At 44.3% G+C, this 20734-nt stretch overlaps 1 protein-coding gene across 4 annotated transcripts; it reads left to right on the plus strand.

Annotated features, from left to right (window-relative positions):
• Positions 1 to 48: 48 nt before the first annotated feature.
• Positions 49 to 20511, plus strand: rnf111 (ring finger protein 111). 4 transcript variants are annotated; one of them, XM_055507333.1, is made up of 16 exons: positions 112 to 191; positions 526 to 585; positions 2837 to 3793; positions 6846 to 6978; positions 10990 to 11144; positions 11831 to 12025; positions 12174 to 12562; positions 13068 to 13320; positions 14727 to 15090; positions 15182 to 15307; positions 15417 to 15534; positions 16448 to 16528; positions 17122 to 17217; positions 17508 to 17594; positions 18047 to 18150; positions 18988 to 20511. In XM_055507333.1, the coding sequence occupies exons 3-16, from the start codon at positions 2920 to 2922 to the stop codon at positions 19103 to 19105; spliced, it is 3093 nt and encodes a 1030-aa protein (XP_055363308.1). In that variant the 5' UTR covers positions 112 to 191; positions 526 to 585; positions 2837 to 2919; the 3' UTR covers positions 19106 to 20511. The 4 variants fall into 4 exon arrangements, with proteins under 4 accessions (XP_028999855.1, XP_028999858.1, XP_055363308.1 ...); XM_029144022.1 differs by lacking the exon at positions 526 to 585 and having other exon boundaries at positions 49 to 191; XM_041069989.2 differs by lacking the exons at positions 112 to 191; positions 526 to 585 and adding an exon at positions 251 to 269.
• The last annotated feature ends 223 nt before the right edge of the window (positions 20512 to 20734 follow it).

Raw genomic sequence — 20734 nt, forward strand, 5'->3', positions numbered from 1 at the left:
TGTAAGAGATAAATCAGCTGTCGTAAAGTGTCGTAAAGTTAGGGGGTATGTATGCTAACGTTTTGGCGCCCCCTTGAGGCGGCTATGCCAGCGGCCGTGTTGTAGCCGTAGCCAGCGATCAGACAACCTGCTGGGTAAACAACAGTGGATCCATCGGAAGGAAGGAATGGGAACTTCGTCGAGGGCTAATAGTGAGCATTTTGATTATTTTCAAATATAAACGTAACAGACAGCCCGTAGTAGCTTTGAAGAGTCGTTGGTATTCCCGTGTAAGTCAAAATGGCTGCGTGTAATCGGGCATTTGGTGAGTGAAGTGGAGCTAGCCTTTCGTTAGCTTAGCTCATAGCTATTCCGGGCCCGTTGCCTTCGACTTGCTTCTCGGCTCCGCTCGGGACTGTGTTGTCAGTTTCACAATTCTGGCCACTACCGTCCAAGGATCGCGATTTATGCGTAGGCCTGCCTAGTTGTAGTTAGTAGTCACGCTTAGAAACGTCCCCTCTCACCGCTGGTCTGCATTTCCCTCAGGATTTATCCTCACATGTTACAGAAAGACAGTGACACATTTCGAAAAGGACTTAGAGCCAGGTACGTGTTGTCTTTGTTGTCTTCTGTCTGGAGTAGGTGTCAGGCTAGGTGGCTAGCCGTCCACTTCAGTTATTTCGGTTTCTCGATGCTTACACGCTTACCAGAAGTTCGGTTTGTAAAAATCACGTTCGTATTTTAGTGTTTCCCCATTACCACGATTTTTCTCTGGCCTTAGTCTCTTCAGCGGCGATTGTGGGACACAGACAGACAGACAGCAGCTGCGCTTATTGTGATTGTGAAGCGTTGTAGAAACTATGCTTAGCCCGGTTTATGGCTCGATACTTTCTAGTTAAATGCGTCGACACAGCTCTGCGTTTGTGTGATTAACCAGAGTGGTTAATAGTCGTTTCACGGATATAAAGCACGGGGGGTGTCGTTAGCAGCCAGCACCTCAACAGTCCTGGTTCAGTCATGCCTCTTGGACCGGATTGCTGTTGCATCGTCTAATTTCCTCCGTATGTGGTTCGGATGTATTATCTATTGCTTATGCGCATATGAACCTCTGCATATGAAATCGGTATTAATTAACCTTGATGCATCTCTATCGTCCTGTGAGGCCCCTGAATTCATGCTTGTCATTGCGCAGCGCTCTCTGTAGCTCCTCTCAGACTTTCACTCATCAGCTCGTTCTAACCACCAGAAGTGCGTCGCATGTTGTTGATGGAAAGCTGACGAAAGTATGACTGCTGCCCGTGGGCAATTGACAAAAGTTGAATGCTTCAGGTGGAGTGACAGCTGGCATGCGCTCATGAAATGAGCGCTGAGCCTGAGTGAATAATGCAGTGGCAGTGCTCCGTGCGTTTAACCTCTCTATAGGCAAAGGGGATTCATTACAACAGAAAGAAACCCCATAATGTTATTTCAATTACCCCGCAGCAAACACTGCCAGGAATGTTTGTTGTGTTGCATTTCCCTGAAACAGTCCCATGGACATGAAATGGGACTTCTGTTATATGCCTCTGTAGCAGCATCCTTCAGGTTTTAGCCGTGTCAAATTTTCTAAAGGATTAGGTTTTCTTTCTTATATGTGCAACAGAAATTTACTTCCACATGGACATAGTGGTACAATATGTTCCCTAAAAAATTAGTTGAAATTGTTGAACAATAGTGTTGGTTTCTGGTTACATCATATCTGTAAGTGTTGTTTCTTGTTTTTGTGGGTGGACCCTCAAATGCTCTGTAGTTTGTGAGTGTTGACTTGTGTACTTTATTTCTGCATTGTCCCTAATGTTGTGTGACTCTTTGCTGATAAACACAGTGCATTCAGTGAACCCTCCTGCAGATAAGCAATTAAAGACACAGTGGTATCTGCAATAGGTCTGCCCACGCAAAGCTTTATCAGTTCATTAAGGAGCAATAAAATGGCATGTTTCTGCTCTGGCTTTTTAGTTAGTCTCTTTGCACAGTGTACTTGCTTTCTTAAAATATACAGCTGGGATGGTCAGACTGATCTGCTGCATCTGTGTTATGACAGATCAGTTGTTGGTGCTCCCAAATATAGACAGAGCTGTCACAAAGTCATGACGTAAACGTGAAAATAACTTATTCCTCTGAGATCCCGTTTTCGTTCAGTCTGATATGGGCTTTGCTGGAATCAGACAGAAACTGATCAGAATTTGCTCAGCCATTACTTTGACTCTGTGCTCTCTGTTTTTAATTCTCAGGCTTGGATCACTTTCTTAATTTGTACTAACAAAAATATGACAGTTACCGAGTGAAAGTATGAATCTAGATGAAGTAGTATTTTAATAGATTAGCTTTTATGTAATTACCCATTCACTAGCTTTCCTCTTTGCTTTTGTTCTTCAGTTGGAAAAAACTTTTGGTTTGGTTCATACAATTTTAAATCCTCTGCTCAAACAAATAAAGCTGCAGTGTCATTATTTTCTTTATCTTTTTGTGCAGTTTTTATTTCTTTACTTAAGGCTTCATTTCAGCCTTGCATTTCATGGATAATGTAGGATACATTGCTCAACGTTCCGGGGCACATCGCCAGAGGTTTTCTGATTCAGAACCACTTGTGACTCAGCTGTGATGGTCAGTGATCAGTTTCTGCTCCAGAAGCCTGTAGTGGATCTTTTTACATTAACCAAAACCATTTCTGGACTCTCTCTGTTGAATGGATGATTCAGAGGATGAAGTAATTTTAACACACTGATCAGGAGTTTTTCTGTTGATACTTCACTGCCATTGCATGTGTTTTGGCAGTGGTTAATTTGTGCACCTCTAACTCTTTTCTACCTCTTTTCAGGTTTTGTGAGATGCAGCAGACAGAACCCTAGGAACTGATGCAAGTACACTTTGTGTTTGCCCTTTGAGGACGGACCTGCCACCATGAAGAGTGAGGTGCCGTCTGAGGCCCCCGGCAGACAGGAGCATCTGAAGGAGCCACTGGTGAACCCAGAGCCTGTGGAGGCAGCCAAGAACTTCACTAACAACATGGAGGTGATCGGAAAGGCAGGAAGCGAATACGAAACCCTGTGTGAGTCCAGGCATCGGCCCCTGAGGGACACCGGAACACACAGAGACTCAGAGAGGAGCCTCCCTGGGCGTAGAAAAAGAAAGGGTCAGCAGGCAGGGCCATCAGACTGCTCACTGAAGGAGGGCCACATTAGTGAGAGTTCACTGGCTCCTCAGCGTCCCAGGGTAGAACTTTTGCAGCACCCCAGTGAGGACGACCATAATCATGAGTCCTCTTTCAGTGACTGTGCATCCTCCCCTTCCTCCAGCTTGCGGTTCGGAGACTCAGACACTCTCAGCTCCGAGGATGATGGGGAAGTTGGAGCAACAGGGGGCCAACATAAGCCTCCTGCCCTGACAACAGGGGGACCCACTGGAGTTGGCCTGCGCCCTGTTTTGGGCCGAACTCGGGGGAATCGCTCTCACAAATGGGTGCGGTCTGAGACTGAGGCAGTGCTGCTGAAGCGGCCGTGTTTGAACAGTCGGCGGTCTCTGCATAGGAAGCGCTTTTTGAAAACCGGTCCTGGAGGGGGTCAGCGGACTCAGAAGCAAAAGGAGCGACGGTTACTGCAGAGGAAAAAACGTGAAGTGATTGCACGTAGGAAGTATGCTTTACTCCACAGCACCAGTAGTTCCAGCGAGGAGCTGAGTGGTGACTCGTCCTCCCACTCTTCCACTGAGGCAGAGGACGAGCTGTACGTCGATGTCAGCAGCACCAGCAGCCAGCCAAATGCCACAGTAGCCACAGGTAATCACAAAGCCTCACTCTGTTGTAACGGTGTTGTGTTAAACTGTAGTGAATCTAGCATGGCGTATGTTTCTGCTGAATGTATCACATGATAAGAAGCAGGCAAGGTTTCTGTCACAGTGCTGAAACATCACAGTGTGATTATGAAGCACTGTGGACTCCAGCATCATGTTTTTAGCACTATCAATGTTTATTTCTGTTTACAAGTTTACTACGACTACTAATGATATTTATTAATATTTATATGTGATTTTTACTGATTATCCTTGTAATTTAAACATAAACGAGAAGGGCTATTATCACAGCTGTATGTATGATTATAATGGAGATGATGTCTTCTAAAGGTCACAGGCACCAGGAAAAACTCAATCTACTATGAATTTACATATTATAATTGAAGTACATTGATGCAGTGTATATTAATATTCACCGAAAAGCAGAGCGGAAAACAGAAGTGATGTTGCTGGATGCGACTCCAGCAGATGTAACAACCTGCAGTGAGAGCTTGGCTTTTATCAGTAAGCGACAGCAGTCTCAATGTCTGTTTGCTGATTTTGAGGATCAAGCATCTAGCGTTCAACACCGAGTGATTCAATTCTGGCTCTCATCCAGAAGGACAAGCAAACTGATACTGAACAATGTATTATCTAGCTTTGCAGGACAGATGAATCCTCAGTAACAGATGAAGCCACTGCACCAGCACAAACTGCAGCATTCAACTAAATCAATTCTGTTGGGTGGGAAGGAAATATGTAGCCTTATAATTTGTCTGATTTCAAAGTCCTGCAGGACACGTGGAGGGTTCTTTGGCTGACCCAGTGTTAACATTACAACAGAGAATGTGCCCACTGCTGAAACACTCTACTTTTTTGTTGCTGTTTCCATTCTTACTCAATGAAACAGGATACGCTAGGCTCTGGTTTTAGTAGCTCTAAATCAGATAATGCACGTGTCCTCCATGATTCTGTGTGTTGTGTTGTTGTTGCCTTGTAACCAGCTTAAACCTCCTGTCAACACCTGCACATCTGGGACAGATGCGTTTGGAACTTTTTGTCCCTGTCATTTTTCAACATTTCCTATTCAAGTGATCAATTGCATCTAATTAGAGTACAGACTGTCCTTACATTGGCTTCATGGGCAGCGTTCATCATCAGAGCAGAGGAGGCTCTGGTGTCTTTAATGGCTAGAAGATTTGTTTGTCTGAGCAGCTCTGGGAGTCGGTCCCCAGTGTAACATGTGCAAACCACACTATATGAAAGTTAAATAGCATGTTCTCATCTGCATCAATACTGGCTTATATGTTTTATCTTATGAAACGCTTCAGATTATTGTTCTTTAACAAAGAAATACGGCAAATTAAAACTTTTTACTGCAACGTGATAATTGTTGCAACACACATTTGAATCTTGTCTGTATGTTATTGTAATTACTTGGGCACCACAAATTAAGAAAGAGCTGCTGCTTTTCACTGTTCAAGGCCCCACGTCTGGCAGACTGGAATGGAAAGTGCAGCTGTCTGTACCTGTTAGAACAGCAGCTTTCTGCAGCGCTTAAATATAAACCACTGCTTTCTGGCCTCATTCTCAGCAAAGTAGCACAACCCAGTGTGCACACGAAGGGCACCTTCGTTTGATCGCAAATGTTCCAGTAATTACAACGAGGAGTCAGAATAACCTCTGAAAAGTTCCACCTGCACCCTGAATCATTGTTTTCCTGTTGTAGTAATTTAGCCTCAGCAATATCTTTGCTGCTGTGGCCCCAGGGGAGAATGGAAAGTTAGTTGTTGTTGTGCCTCCAAGGAAGATGGGAGACAACTCAGACTCTGTTGAGCGGCAGCCACTGCATAGAAACAAGAGGTCTCAGGGGATGACAAGCTGAGGCACAGTAGGGCAAAAGCAAGGAGGCAAGTGCTAAAAGGCTGCCTTCTAAATGTCCAGAGTTGGAGCAGGTGTGGGGTGTATGTAGAAAACCGTTTACTCATAAACTGGGTCCTAATGCAGATCACTGCTTGATCTCTATTTAGACAAAACTAAATGCTATAAAGTACCCAATTAACACCCATCAACCACACTGAACATACTGATTCCAGTATTTTGTTAAATTAACGGTGGTAAGTGTTGGTTCTGGAAGTTAAAAAGCATTGTTGTTTGTGCAACCACATCCTTCAGCACAGTTCCAGGCAGCTAGACTTGCAGAGGGTGCTAAGCAGCAGTTCTCAGGAGATGGTTAGAATAGAAGTCACACTGGGGACTTCTGAACTTCACTAGCAGTCACTTAGTGACGTGCACAAACACAGAGTGAACACTACAGCATGGACATGAAACTCGCACCAATTCAAGGTGGTAAATAATATGGGTTTGGGCGTGACATGCTTGTCTCCACGCTCTCGTCTTCATCGACAGACCAGTGCGTCCAAACGTGACGCCTTTTGTAGGCTGACGTACAGCTCATGGAGTAAATGCAGTAGGTGACACTGAGATGATGAACAGCTACGAACTTTGACTCAAACACCAGATGTGTGAGTCAGCAACGCTCGCTTACGCAGAGCAACGCTTCAAGTGAATAATTAGAAGCAGGCACGAGACTCGCTCACTTTCTGGCGAGATGCTTCGTAACCATAAAATAAACTTCCACATTAAGCAGAGTGTTGAGTTATTTTAAAAACTGACAGCATAGGATTTATTTGGGCAGGCAGTGCATGGCACAAACACTGACTTCAGGCTTGAAAAATCTTGGATTTGCCTCAGTTTATTATGTCACGGCCAAGTTATGAGAGCGTCTTGTTCTTCTTGTCGCTGAAAATTGTTTTTTACGATTTTATTGAAACTATACAACTGCCCAGCACCAAACTTTGCTCTCTCCGCCTATTTGCATGATTTCCTACTAGGCCCTTAAAAAGATAAGGGCCTGCATTTGAAAACTACCCAGTTTTCTTTATACTGTGGTTCTTTGTGAGGTCTTAAACCTTACTCTGGCGGCTTCTTTGCTTTTTCGTGGACTGTACCGTATGTTGTTTTGCGAGTCCTACAATAACGTCCCCTGCTGTTTTCAGGTGGTCTGGATGAGGATGTGGTGGTGATTGAGTCGACTCCAGCTCCGGCTCCCGCTGTCCCTGCCAGTGAGGAGATCAACGTCACCTCAACGGACAGCGAGGTGGAGATCGTCACAGTCGGAGATGGTTTCAGGTCAGCACGTCAGCGTTTTCAGCAGTTTCTTACATTCACTGTACATTTTGCTTATAAGTATCAGTTTAGACACCAAACCTCTAAAAGGAAACCGAACGTGGCTCAGTTTGTTGGGGCGCAGGTTGTAAACTCACATTGTAGTCAGTTGTGTCCACCAGTGCAGAGGTCTGAGGCGTGTACGGGTGCGTGAATGCCGGGATGAGAGTTGAGCTTGTTACATTTTTAACTGGGATCATAAACAGACATGCATGTAACAATATTCTGGGAAAGTCGTGAGTGTAAGAACAAACACGTCTGAGAATGTTACAAGGTTGCAATGAAGTAATTCTATTTATTTAAGAGCTGACTCTTATTGACTTTTAGCTTTTTTTTAACAGCTTATTATTAGAGGGGGAACTCTTGGCCTCAGCTGTATGTACTTTTTTCTACTACACCTTTATTTTCAGGGTAGTACAGTGGTGTTAGATTGTTATATTAAACCAGTGTAATAATTCCAAGTGGCTTCTCTGTTGCCAGTCTAATGACTTTTTAAACACCTTGCCCAGAGTATCTGTGCCTGCAGGTACACAAATAGGAAATGAAATGAATAAGTGCCGGCTTCTGAATGCTGCTGTTTAAGAGTGTGTCTGTGTGTGTCTGTGTGTGTCTGTGTGTGTGTCTGTGTGTGTCTGTGTGTGTGTCTGTGTGTGTGTGGATGAAAGTGCGCAGGATGGGGCACGGTGCAGCGCTTCAGTGGTTTCACTTTGCTCATGGATTCCATAGCTCACATTGCCCAGAGAAAGCAGCCATAGTAGAGCCGCATGCCTAGTTGTTTATAGCAGTGGAACCATGTGGCTCTCAACGGACCTGCTCATTGCTCCTTCTGCAAATATCGCATAGAAACACAGATGTTTTTGTGTCAAAACTTCAATATTTAGTCTCGTATGTGGTCTGTTTCAGAGCGGGAGGCAAAAAGTTACTCTGTTTCATATGGCATTTAGATTTTAAACCCATGTGTTCCCAATATAAATTAATTACTTGGCAATAACACGTTTATTATGCTGGAGCCTCCTTTCTATTTGGTATATATTGTATTCCTCTTTAGCTGTGTGTTATAATTTGGCTTGTTGACGCTGTAACAGTGTGTCTGCTTGTATTGGATTTGTTTTGTTGACATTCACTGGACCATAATGATCACATGATTGAAACTGGCTAAAGAGAAATATGTCTGATGTGTATTGGTCACAAGAGCAAATGTCCCTCAACGCTGCCAACGTTAGCTCACAGTTGCAATGTGATGTTAAAAAGGAACAAGCTTTACAGCTCTAAACACGGTTGCTGTTTATTAGAGGTGGTAAGCATCTGGTTCTGGTACACACATACTGTAACCAGACGCTGTATAGGTTCGCTGATGAGGCTTTGGCTTTAAGTAACATGTTGATATTGATAATAGATTTTTCCTCCTGTCTGACCTTTCAATTTCCCATAAGGCATTGAGACCACCGTTAGTCTATTCACATAATTTGACATCCTATATTAATACTCATCCTAATTCCTTCTGCATACGATTATGTGCGTGCTTGATAAACCTCTGTCTCTGGGTGAACCTCTCTTTCTCTCTCTCTATCTGTATCTCTTCCCCAAATTATCTCTTCCTCTCCCTCACTTTATATTACAGTATCATAACCAAGCGTTGAATGCCATAAATTGTCTAATCTGCTACACTCAAGATGTCCCAGCTTGCTAGAGAATGTAGAGATGAGCCTGACTGAAGAGGGGGATGGGCAGGAGCAGAGCAAGAGGGCGGAGAATCAAAGCCAACAGAATGAGCAGTGAAGTCTCTGTTTACACCACCGAGGGTCCAGTTCATGTGCAGTGTATGTGAACGTAGGCATAGAGCACACGCAGACGGACTCGCGTCCTCTTCAATGTGCCGTCAGTCAGTATCCCAAGAGTCTGTTACCAATGTTTACACAGGACTCGGCTCTCCTCACCCCCTTGTACAAATTGTGTTGTGTGTTAGTGGATTTAGGGCAAAGTGACATGTTTTTAAGCCAAACCTGCTCAGGGAGCCTGTCGACATGAGTATTTTCATTTTAAACTTCTGCTTATTATTTGTTCCTGTTGTTCTGCATTTCACTCACTGGCAAAAGCAGGGCGTTAAAAAGAACATTCCAGCGTGGTACCAGTGCATTGTGGGACATTTTGGCCACAGTGTTTAACAGAGCACAACGACGGTAAATAATGATTATATTACATATGGATGAATTACTAAAATGTTGCACCTGCATGTGATTGTAGGTGCAACATAGCTCTGATGCCTAACAATGAAAAATTCTAACTACTGGTAATTAACAATGGTGTTATGCAATTATTTTATTGATTATTTTGTATTATCTCATCTGATAAACCACATCCTCTACCCAGTGCGGAGAGTTGAAGGTGACATCATAACAGCTTTAATTTTGAAGGCAACCTGCTCCCCTGTGTCTCACATTGTTTACCACACACTGCTATTTCTTCCTTGTAAGACCTCCTCCCTTGTAATTCCCAAACTCCCAGCCTTAGGTGTCCATAGCATCAGTCCCAGCAGTTTACTCCACATTACTGCAGCCCGCATCCCTCGAGTACGTGGCTCACATTATGGCGGCTTGGCACAGCCTCAGCTTTGCCAAGGTACCCATTCCCATAGTGTTCAAGTTTACAGTGTACTGTTTTCCCTTTTGCTTCCCCTCACACCTCCTTCAACACTCAGGGGGTAATGGTGGTAAACAGATATTTACAAAATAATCCCAGGTCTACTTAATTATGAGCGCATCCCAAGTGGGTAGTCCTGCTCCCTTGGATCAACCCAGAGCTGAGGAACCTGGCCAATTAGACACTAGCACAAATGTGCTCCTTTCTCACTGCTGTGCGTTGTGTGTGTCTGGATATTGCGTGTTGTGTTGCATCAAGTTTGCTTTCCCTGTTTTCGACATTTTCTGTGTTGTACGGCGTGTCTCACAGGAAATTGAACTGGATGCAGGGAATCCCCCTTATTACACAGCAGGGAGGATGGTGTTTCCTGAGTTAAACACGCTGAAAGAATGCAATGAAAGAGAGCTGTCACAAGTAAAAGGAGAACAAGTTTCTGTTATGACCGTAGGTTCTATTTATGGTCATTGAACATCCGGATTAAGTGTTTAATATTAGAAGTGAAGTATGTGATGGTTATCATCTGAGGTTAGAGACCAAGATGTATGTTACATATATACACTAATACTGCTTTTCCTATTACACTGAGCATTTATTGAATCATCTTATAATTACTGAGCTACTCTTCAGTTTACCAGTTGCTAACATGGCTGCGATGTTGCCACCCAGATACACAGCCTTCTCCCTCTGCTCCTGTGTATTTTAGTGAAATCTCCCAAGGAGCAGCGGTAAAATCCCCCAGCACGAAAGCTCCATGGTGCCCAGCTTTACGGCACTCACATACAGTTTCAAGTGCGTCGTCCCGCGGGCTCGCCCCTCCTCCCTCACATCACCTGGTTTTACGGCACTGTGGGGAGAATGCAGCTGCTCCCCAGTGTCTCAGGCCAGTCCCAGAGAGCAGGCGCTAGAGCAACAGGAGAGAGAAAATTAAAAGGAAGCGAGATGGGCTGAAGACAAGGCAACAGAGACACGGAGCAAGAGAAAAACATGTAAAGTGTTGTTGAGTTGGAGGCAGTCTGAGGGTAAAAGATGCAGACGACAACACAGCATCATAGTTAAAATGATCGTTGTGTACCAGTGGTTTTGAGTTTTCATAGCTTCAACATGTAAAAAAAATCGGTAGTCTAGATCACAAAACTTTTGTCCTATAAAACATCACTCGAGGTTTGTAGTACGACTTGATGTGAATACTTTTGCCAGAATGGCCCATTGTTACTTCCGAGTTCCTTTTGTCGAGGCAACCACAGGCTTGGAAAACGTTTCTAAGAATCTGGCGCTGGTGAAACCAGTGCTTCACTGGGCTGTGAGGATAATCCTGGTGGTCTTGTATGTCTACAGGTCACGCTCAGTGGGACGTCTTGGCGGTCTTTGGGGTAATGGCTGCTCCCAGAATCGCCTCCAAGAGCCACGTGGACGCCACAGACTCTCCACCGTCATCCAACCGCTGCGTCAGAATGCCGGAGAGGTGGTGGACCTCACAGTGGATGAAGATGGTATGAGGAAGCCCTTAATGAGACATCAGTTTAAAGCTAATCAATGCGTTAACCATAGAAATCTTTGCAAGAGTCAGAGGTAATGATGAACAATTAAAGTAAAGATAATATTTGAAATTTGATAAATAAACTAGTACATAAACTAGTTATAAATTGATTAGAAAGAAAGAAATATGTATCATTGTATCTTAAGATCAAGCAGTTTGAGCCACTAGCTCTTATCTTAGCTCTTAAGGACTTTATTGTCTGTAAATGCTGGCTCCTTTTTAACCTTAAACATTTGTGTGGCCTCAGTCCAATGTCAGTCTCTTTAATAGCCTGTACCCATGATGGATGGCTAATAACAGCACTGAGTATTAGATTATTTTCATTTCTTAGGAAAAAAGGGGGGAAATTAAATTGTAGATATGAAAAATAGATGGAGCTCACACTCTGGAATGCTAAGAAGGTTTGCTCTTCTCCTCGGCTGCTAAGCCTCAACAGGCAAGTGCACACACGTCCACAGAGGGGTTGTTCTTTCCAGACAAAGTGACCCTATGTGCTTTAGGTAGTTATAGAAACTGTGGAAGTCATATTTCATTGACTGAGGTATAAAATAGGTGAAATTCGTTTTCCAAGAGTGATAGTCTGTTGTTTTGCTACGTTGCCTGTAGCGTTGCCCTACACTCTTCTATTTTCCTTCCCAGATCTCTCAGTTGTGCCAACAACCTCTGGCAGCATCCACCCTCAAACAGTCAGGTCTTCATCGTCGTCATCTTCCCATCATGCCTCTACCTCAGAGATCAATGATGCCCCTGGCCCTTCCACTAGCTGCCCCGGCCCAATACCTGAAAGTATGCACACACAGAGGCTAAGTGGCTCCACTCGCACAGCCACAGAGGGTAAGACAGGACGTAGGGAGTTGATACAAGCCGCTACAGACCCGTTTGTTTTGGGCTGGGTCCAGAAGTGCTTCCTTCTAGATGTGTTTATACGCCAGGTAACCCGCTAACTCGCTGCAATGCTAATCGTGTATCTTTCTCATAATAGATGACAGCAGGCCGAGTCTGTCTGGGGCAGCAGGAGAACACGCAGGCACGGCTTTGCCCAGGCTCCCATCCTGCTGTCAGCAGCACTCCCCGTGCGGAGGCCCCTCGCCCGGTCACCTGCCCCTGAGCCACTCCCATTCTAGCTGCCTGCAGGCGTCGTCTTCTCAGCAGACCGGCGCCTCTCAGCACGGCCACGGGCACGGCCACAACAACGGCCACCACTTCCTCCATCACGTCCATCACCCAGCACCGCAGCCCGTGGGCACCCTCCCCTTTCAGGAGCCAAGCTGCCCCGTGGAGCGACCCAGTGCTCTACCTGCATCATGCGCTGGAGTCAGCAGCAGCAGTAACAACAGTAGCAGCAGCAACACAGCCCACTACCATGACCAGGTATGATTAAAATTTGTAGTTTAACTACATACATATGTAGTTTAACTTAACTGATTACCTTTATTAAGTGGGTGTGTATAATACTGGACACACACACACACACTACATCACATCATCAGTGAAGTGTTTAAAATTGTGATTCTATGTTTCTGTTCCATTCTTTTGCCACAGCTTCACTGTGCCTCATTCTTCCCTCCGCCCACTCATTTAGTGAAGGTCATGGTCTAACACTCATCACTAATCAGGATGATGTTGTCTATCTAGATACAGCGTTGAGCTAGAGGCTGACAGAAAACATTCCAAACGCTTATTCCTGTGTTGTGTCTGGACTGTGGTGTAGTCCTGTGTACATTTTGTTGTACATTAACCAATTAGTTTTATATGTGGCTGGATTCAATCATTTTCTCAGAATAAATATGGCATCAGAAAGTCTCGTTTAGCATTAGTTGTAGCATTAGGATGCGTGCCCTTGGTCTTTTGTGACATTTCTGCCTTCCTCCCACAGCAAACTCTGCCAGTGGACCTGAGTAACAGCAGTGTTCGAAGTGGTGGAAACGGTGGCGCCAGTTTCCATGGCAGCACCTCGGCCTTTGACCCGTGCTGCCCAGGCTCCACCTCACGGCCTCCTGCTTATGGTTCCCAGGCTACTCCTGGACCCAGCCAGCCCGCGGTGGTGGACTCCTTCGGCTCCTCCATAGTGGCTCAGCCCCAGCCACAAACACAACCCCAGCCCTGCAGACATTACATGCACCCCCCCTGTGAGTTACGCGGCTCGCCTGCATCCTAGAAACCAGACATTCAACACCAGTTTTATTCCTTTTGAGTTTTACAAATCGGATTTCCAAGCGCTGCTGCATTTGGAAAATTTGCTCATTTGCAACGCCATGGTAGTTGCGAAAATTGGCAGACAGCTGCACTGCTAAAAGCTAATGTTAATGGTAATTAACCGAGCCTGGTGGTTAATGTGCCAAGTGCTGTGGGAACTGTACCAGGCAGAAGTAGTTAATTGCTCATTCTACTCAGAATAGCTCAGCATGGAGAGTGAAGGGGTGTGACGCTGCTTTCTCGTGGGGATGTGGGCAGACAGTTGCTGTGGGTGCCTATACTCACATCTCTGTAGTTTGACTTTCCTCATTCAATTCTCTCTCAGGATGTTGAGCTGTAATGATTTGGTTCAGACCTCAGTTAGTTAGTTTGGAACGCTAAAGAGGACACGCTGAACAGCATCTGAGTATATACAAAATCCGTTAGGTGAAAGTAATGTGAGGCTTGGTGGGTGGGGTGGACGGGTCCTCTGCGTGCTGTATGGATGACCTCCACTCTGCGCTGACCATGAATGCCTCACAGAGTGCACTAGAGCCGCTGTTGACAGAAAGCTTATGAGGAGCTTTTTATATAAACACAGCGCTGCTTTCATAACATAATGAACGTTTGTGTCACGTTTTCTGTCTCTTCTGAGCCATTACACTCCTACTGATAGTTATTACATGAATGACTCACAGTATGAAAGTCAGATTGTTTAGTAGTTGCCAGAAACCTGCTTTAATAATAGCAACAGACAATAACAAATTACTGCTTCATATGCATCACCAGCAACATGATGCATCAAGATATTTGTCTGCTGGCATAAGGTATAAATGTAGAACTCATAGACACATACAGTATGTTTGACTGGTGCATGAGGTCAGAAATGACTAATCCTTTCATCAGAGTAAGTCAGGTGATGATTTGTATATGGTTTGTCATCAAATCCCCAAAACAAAATGATTCTTTATTCCGTGTGTTCTCATTTGCACCCTGATAATCCTATGTGTCATAATCATCTGTTGCTGTCCAAGAAATATTATGGAATTGTGCAAATGAGCCCCAAGATGAAAACAGTGAACCTGTAGTAGAGAATTCTACCACTTCAATGAGACGTGTGTATGTTGTTTCTTCCCAACAACATATTAATAAATGAAAAACTATGTATTTATGTCCTATTTTTAAGAGGTGGATTGCTTTGGTGGGAAGAAAGATGCAGCAAGGATAGAAAACTCAAAGCACTGACAGACTCACTAATTTTTTTGTTTAACATTTCCACAGGATTTGTCCACAATATAAAAATATAAAGAGTATCTCCTGTTTGATCTGAATCATTTTTCTTTTCTTTCCTCCCGTCCAGATGGCTCTCTAACACGCTCACTACACCATCAGCCCTCCACTGCCTGCCCCCACTCCCATGGGAACCCTCAGCTCGCACCGCAGCCCCCTCCACAAGGCGATTATGTCATTCCCCACACTGTCACCTTTCATCCACCACTGCCATCTCACCCATCAGGCCACGCTGTGCCCCCTGCCCCTCCCCCTCCCCTGTCGACCCACCACCTCTCCGGTTCAAGTGCCCCACTGGCCCCGCACCTGTCTGCAGACCACCAGACCCTGCCGCACCATATGCCAGCACTGGGGGCCTCTGTGCAGAGACTCCATCAACACGAGATGCTGCAGAGGATGGAGGTCCAGAGGCGCCGGATGATGCAGCACCCGACGTGAGTGTTCCCAGCACAGATGTTGGTGTGAAATATGAAGCTCCTGACACGAAACGGTCTTCGTTAAAGCAACGTTTTCCTGTCATTGCAGACGAGCACATGAGCGTCCACCTCCACACCCCCACAGAATGCATCCTAACTACGGACACGGTCACCACATCCACGTGCCACAAACTATGTCTTCCCACCCTCGGCAGCCTGAGCAGAGAACAGCATGGTCAGTATTAGCAGCTTGACTCAAAGTTCAGCCTGGGTTTGATGTGAATCTCTGATTTTATGTTCAGGCCTAGAAGCAATGGCTGATTACTGTTTGTGTCTGTCAACAGGGAGCTTGGCATCGAGGCTGGAGTGACTATGCCACCATACCCTTCAGGGCACCTGCACTCCCACCTGCCCCACTACCACCCTCCCCCTAGACTGCACCACTTCCCCATCCCCTTCATGGTGAGAGAAACCCTGAGCACACATGCATACATTAGCATAAATGAGAAAGAATCACTTTTATATGAAGTCTGGCTGAGATTAATGGTGTTGGCCCCTTATTTATAGCATCAGTTATTTCAAGGATGGTTTGGTGAACCACATGAATAATGCATTAGCAATTAATAGTGGCTCATCAGGCATTTCAAGTGCACACTCAACAAACCCACAATCCTTGAGTCGGGGTCTGTGCGAATGCAGTCAACACTTTCATAAAGACTTTTTCCATGGATGCTTTCAAACAAACAAACGAACAAACAACCTGTTGTCTTCTGCAATCAGTGCGTCTCTGTAGCATCGGTCCTGGAGCTGATTAAGTCAGAACACTGTTGAGGGTTCCCAAATATTTTGAATACATCCACAGTTAATGACCGCATGCGTGTGTAGAAGTAACGGGTGGAGAAGAACATTTTGATGAACACTCAGCATATTAATTATGCATCTGTTTTAATTTGGATGCATCTGTGACGTCTGCCTGCATCAGGGACTCTTTTATAAACTTAAAGTTTAACTTTAGTTCTTGCACATAACTGCAGCTCCTTTTTAATAAGTCTACATTTGAATGTACTGCCCTCCATCTGAACTGTGGCTTGTGCACTCGTTGGCTGCTGTCCTCCTGCTACAGACACTTTTTCCTGACCCTTAGTAGCCGCAGCTGTCACAGCAGTGCTGGTTAATAAAATAGCATGTGATAATTATTGAAACCGTGTATCTGCATATAGACATCACTCTGGTCGAACTGTTCAGCTTTTTCAGTTTATAATTTAGCCTGTCCAATAAACTATGGATCAGATGATCTTTACCTCGGTCAAGTTAGTGGTCTTTGTTGGTGCTGGACTAATGTGTTGTGTATATTGTGTTGCTTTCTGTCTCATAGCACACTGGCATATCCGAAGTGACCTACCCGCACATTCGCTACATCTCATCGAGAATAACTGGCTTTGGAAGAACCTATGAGGTGAGGAAAACGGCTGTATGAGCTTCCTGTCACAGCCTCACCCATCGCATTGTCAGTTACAAACTTCAGAACAACACATGACTCATCATTATTTAACTCTTAAATTATGAATGGGTCAAAACCTATTCTATGTCAATTGTAGAGATAAACACAGCTGCTATAGGAAGGGAAGAAGAAATGAGAAAGAAACATGTACTAAGAACACTAGTTCAAAAAGTGTTTGAAAGTCAAACGGTTTAATCAGATACAATTTGATGCAGCCATGACGGAGTTGGCCTTAATCACAAGGGCGGTAGTTTGATCTGCAGGCTTGGTCCGCATGTCACAGTGTTCGTGACCAAAATACTCAGCCTCAAATTACCCCAGTATAAATTTATAGGAAAAACTTTTGTGTCACTTTGCACAAAACAAGCTTTGGCCAGATGAAGAGAACTTTAGCTTAGCAGGTGACCACAACCTCAGTGCTGCAGGTCAGAAGTCTGAATAGACACGGTTTGCACATTGTGCTGTTAGACTGAGGCTTTATGGGTGTTAAAAGAGCCTGTGTCTGTCAGACTCACCTCACGGCCATTGGTCTGTACCACTTCCAACAGGACCTGCTGCATTTAGAGGAAAGACTGGGGACTGTGAACCGAGGAGCCTCTCAGGGAACCATAGAGAGGTGCACTTACCCACACAAGTACAAGAAGGTGAGCGCCTGTGAGGCTGTGTGTAGCTGGGGGTTAGAAATATGATGTGCAGTGGATTAGGATTATTCTCTATATAGTTTTGCATGTCTGTTGCAGTTTATTCTGGGACAGAGTGCACAGTGGTCTTTTGTGCTCATTTCAAACATAATGTATTGCCAAGATTTAGAAAATACTGTAGTGTCTGTTACCAGAGATTGCAGCTGTGAAGTCAATGTTGGGGATAAAAATTTCCTTTAGCGTTTTTCAATTGTATCTAAACAAGCAATCTAACACCCTGCCACCCAATACAGAAGGTGTTGGAGAGAGACATTGACCAACAGTTAACTCCTGAAGCTTGGGCATCTATTGGGAAAAATATGCACGCAACCCCTGAATCGGTGAGAAATAAGCAAACAAGTGGATTTGGAAACATGTCTCTGCTCACATGTACAGTAGATGCTAGCGTTAGTCTTGGGGGCAAGGGGATTCGGCTTAATGACGTAGATTTGAATGACTTTATGTTTAACGTAGAGACAATAGGTAGAAAGTTTCTTTCTGTTATCAGGACAAAATGACCATTCTCTCTGTCCCCAAAGGAATGTAAAGTTTGGTTTGGTTTTTTATTCAAAGTGTTTGTTCCTAATATAGTTTGCTCTTCATAGATGAGATTATGTTTTTATACAAGTGTAATATATATTTGTAATGTTACCGCAGGGTTTTAGCTGAGCAGGTGGAGAATGTGTTTAAGAGAGCGAGCAACCCACACTGTGTGTAATGAGCCTGCTGACGAAGCTTTGCTGATTGACGCTGCTTCTCAAAAGTCATGTTTCCAAACGTTTGTGATGAACAGAGGAAGCTGCACGGTAAGCAAGAAGACGACGAGGGCGCCGACGAAGACACCGAAGAGAAATGCACCATCTGCCTGTCCATACTGGAGGAAGGGGAGGATGTCAGGTGAGCGTTCGTCAGGCTGTGCTTGTGGGGGGATGGCAGGTGTGGCTGCTCCGTTCCCCCATCGTCCCTTGAGGTCTGTGTTTCTTAGGACCCAAAGGTATAGTAATCAGCAGGAAACCCCCGAGTGCCTTAAAATTACCAGCCTCATGGAGCTGCTTTTTGGCACGGGCTCAGGTTTCCTGTGAGGAAGTCTTTCCTGCCCTCTGTTGGCCTGAAGCGAAATCACAAATGTCCTGCTTCATTTTAAACACATGGAGGTTTTTATTCATGTATTTGTTTTCAAGTGACTCACAAACCTGCTGGTAAAACAAATTTTACTACTAAAAACAGGTTTACAATATTTCTGATGCTTCTGTTCTGAAGCATCAGTCTATGGGCTCGTGTCTCTCATTGTGTTATCACTTTGACTTGAAGGTTCTGGAGGGAGAGGGCTTGTTGCTTAGAGGTGAACAGCCTGTTAACAGGCTGTTTGATTCATCATCTGCTCAAAATTGTAATCACACATGTTGGAGACAGGACATTTCAGTGGGTGAGCTACGGGTGACATTAATGGATGCATCGGTTTGCTGACATTCAGAAGCGTGGTTTCTCATCTGTGTGTCACTGTGGCCCAACATCAGTTCTGCCTCCATCGGTTCAGTCGATTTCATTTTCTATTTGCCCCAAATCCAACTTAATGAACTCTCTTTCAGTTGTCATTGTCTGTCACAGCAGTTGCCAGATGGGCTCACCTTTAGTAACGTACTTTAGTACTTTTCTACAACCTAAAAGGAGAGACAATGTCCGACCCAGTTTAGTGCCATACATGTGGGCTAATAGACTTTCTCCTCTCTCCAGGCGCCTACCATGTATGCACCTCTTCCATCAGCTCTGTGTGGATCAGTGGCTCCTCACCAATAAGAAGTGCCCCATCTGCAGAGTGGACATTGAGGCGCAGCTGTCTGCCGAGAGTTGATGCTGTCTTTCTAACAACCCCTTTTGTTGAAAATTTTATTTTGAGGTCATATTAATTTTCTCTTCAGTACCGCAGTCAACCAAAGATGGCATGAATAACCTGTGCAGCTCTACTACAAGAAAAAGAAAAAGAAAACACATCTGACAAAAAAGCATTGAGCCTAGAGTGCCAGCTATGACATATTACTACAACAGCTAGAATTCTCCATTAACGGTTTAAGATTTTATTGTATTTATAAAGCTTTTATGTAGCTTTTGATTGTTTCCTCAAGTGTCATTTCTGTTTTGTTTCTCTGCATGTTTCCTTGCAATGCATTTCTTTGCACATATAACGTGGGCTTGACACAGCCTTACAACTCGCAGGTGAGGATAGCTGCTCTAGTAAAGGTGCATTTCTGTAAACCTAATGCCTTGCTTTACTAGAATAGAACGTCAACCTCCAGTTCGAATAAAAAACATTGCAGGATTCATTTTACCAATCATTGTATTGATTAGTTTATGTTTAGAAGATGTGGATTGTTAGTGAAAGATGTTTTTTTAAGTAAATCAAGACATTCCTAACTAGGGAAATATGTTAACAGATCAGCTGCTGTATTAGTGCACACCCCAGTATTTCTAGAGTGGAAATAAACTCCATTGTTCACCTCACTCCCAGAATATGCACATGCTTTGCTAGTTACACCTCTTTCCAGCACCTTCATTTGACTAAAACACCGTTATCACCACCATCTGATGTATTTCAGAGGGCAAGAAAAAGAATGTCACATCCCCCCTTGACTGTTCTTTCTAAACCGAGCGATTGTTGGGGTCTGCTGTGAACCTTTTCTCCGTCTCCTCGGGGGATCCTTCCCCGCAGACGGGCCTGCGTCAGTTAGCTTTCTGTGAGGTGATCTCAGGTCTACACGTGTGCAAGGGGTTTCACATGAGCCCGCAGCCTGGGATCATTCTGTCAGCTCGATACTGGCAGTGGTGTGGACTTTCATTTCCATTGTGTGTTCAGAGGGAAATACACAGCTCTACTTGGGATTAATATTTACTGTTTGTTCTCGCACTTCGAACCGTTTCATCCACCTTCCCTTTTGTCTCTCTCTCTTTATCTGAGCGGCAGCGTCCAGTTTGGCTGCGGCGGAAAGATAAACACTAATACTGTTGACTAACTCACTCGCATAGACTTGCACAAGAGAGAAAAAGGTAGGAGAATAGCAGTGAATATGAAAATGCGCTGAGGCCATGTATTTCCACTCTGCTGAATATGACAAAAAGAAAAAAAAATATTTTGAATGGAGTGTTGAAATGCAGTACTTAAAGCAGGTATCCATGCATTCATTGACTTAAAGGCACCAGGATCATATTCTGTGGGATTTATATTAGTTTTAAAAAATATTAATAAACTTGGATAACTCTTAACTGAGGCTGAGTTATTGTGTTTTCTTTTCAAATCTCGTGTGAGTGCTGTGAGGTGGTCGAGGGCCTGAACACACCTGATAATGACTGTAGATTTTAAAGTTCAGGTTGGAGACTGGATTGAGTAGAGAGAATGAGGTCATTTATATTAATATAGTATTTGGAGGATTTTCAACCAAACGTTTTTTAATAGGTGCATTATTCACTGTACATACTACTACTACTA

Source organism: Betta splendens, chromosome 3, assembly GCF_900634795.4.
Source record: "Betta splendens chromosome 3, fBetSpl5.4, whole genome shotgun sequence".
In the NCBI taxonomy this organism is placed as follows: Eukaryota; Metazoa; Chordata; class Actinopteri; order Anabantiformes; family Osphronemidae; genus Betta; species Betta splendens.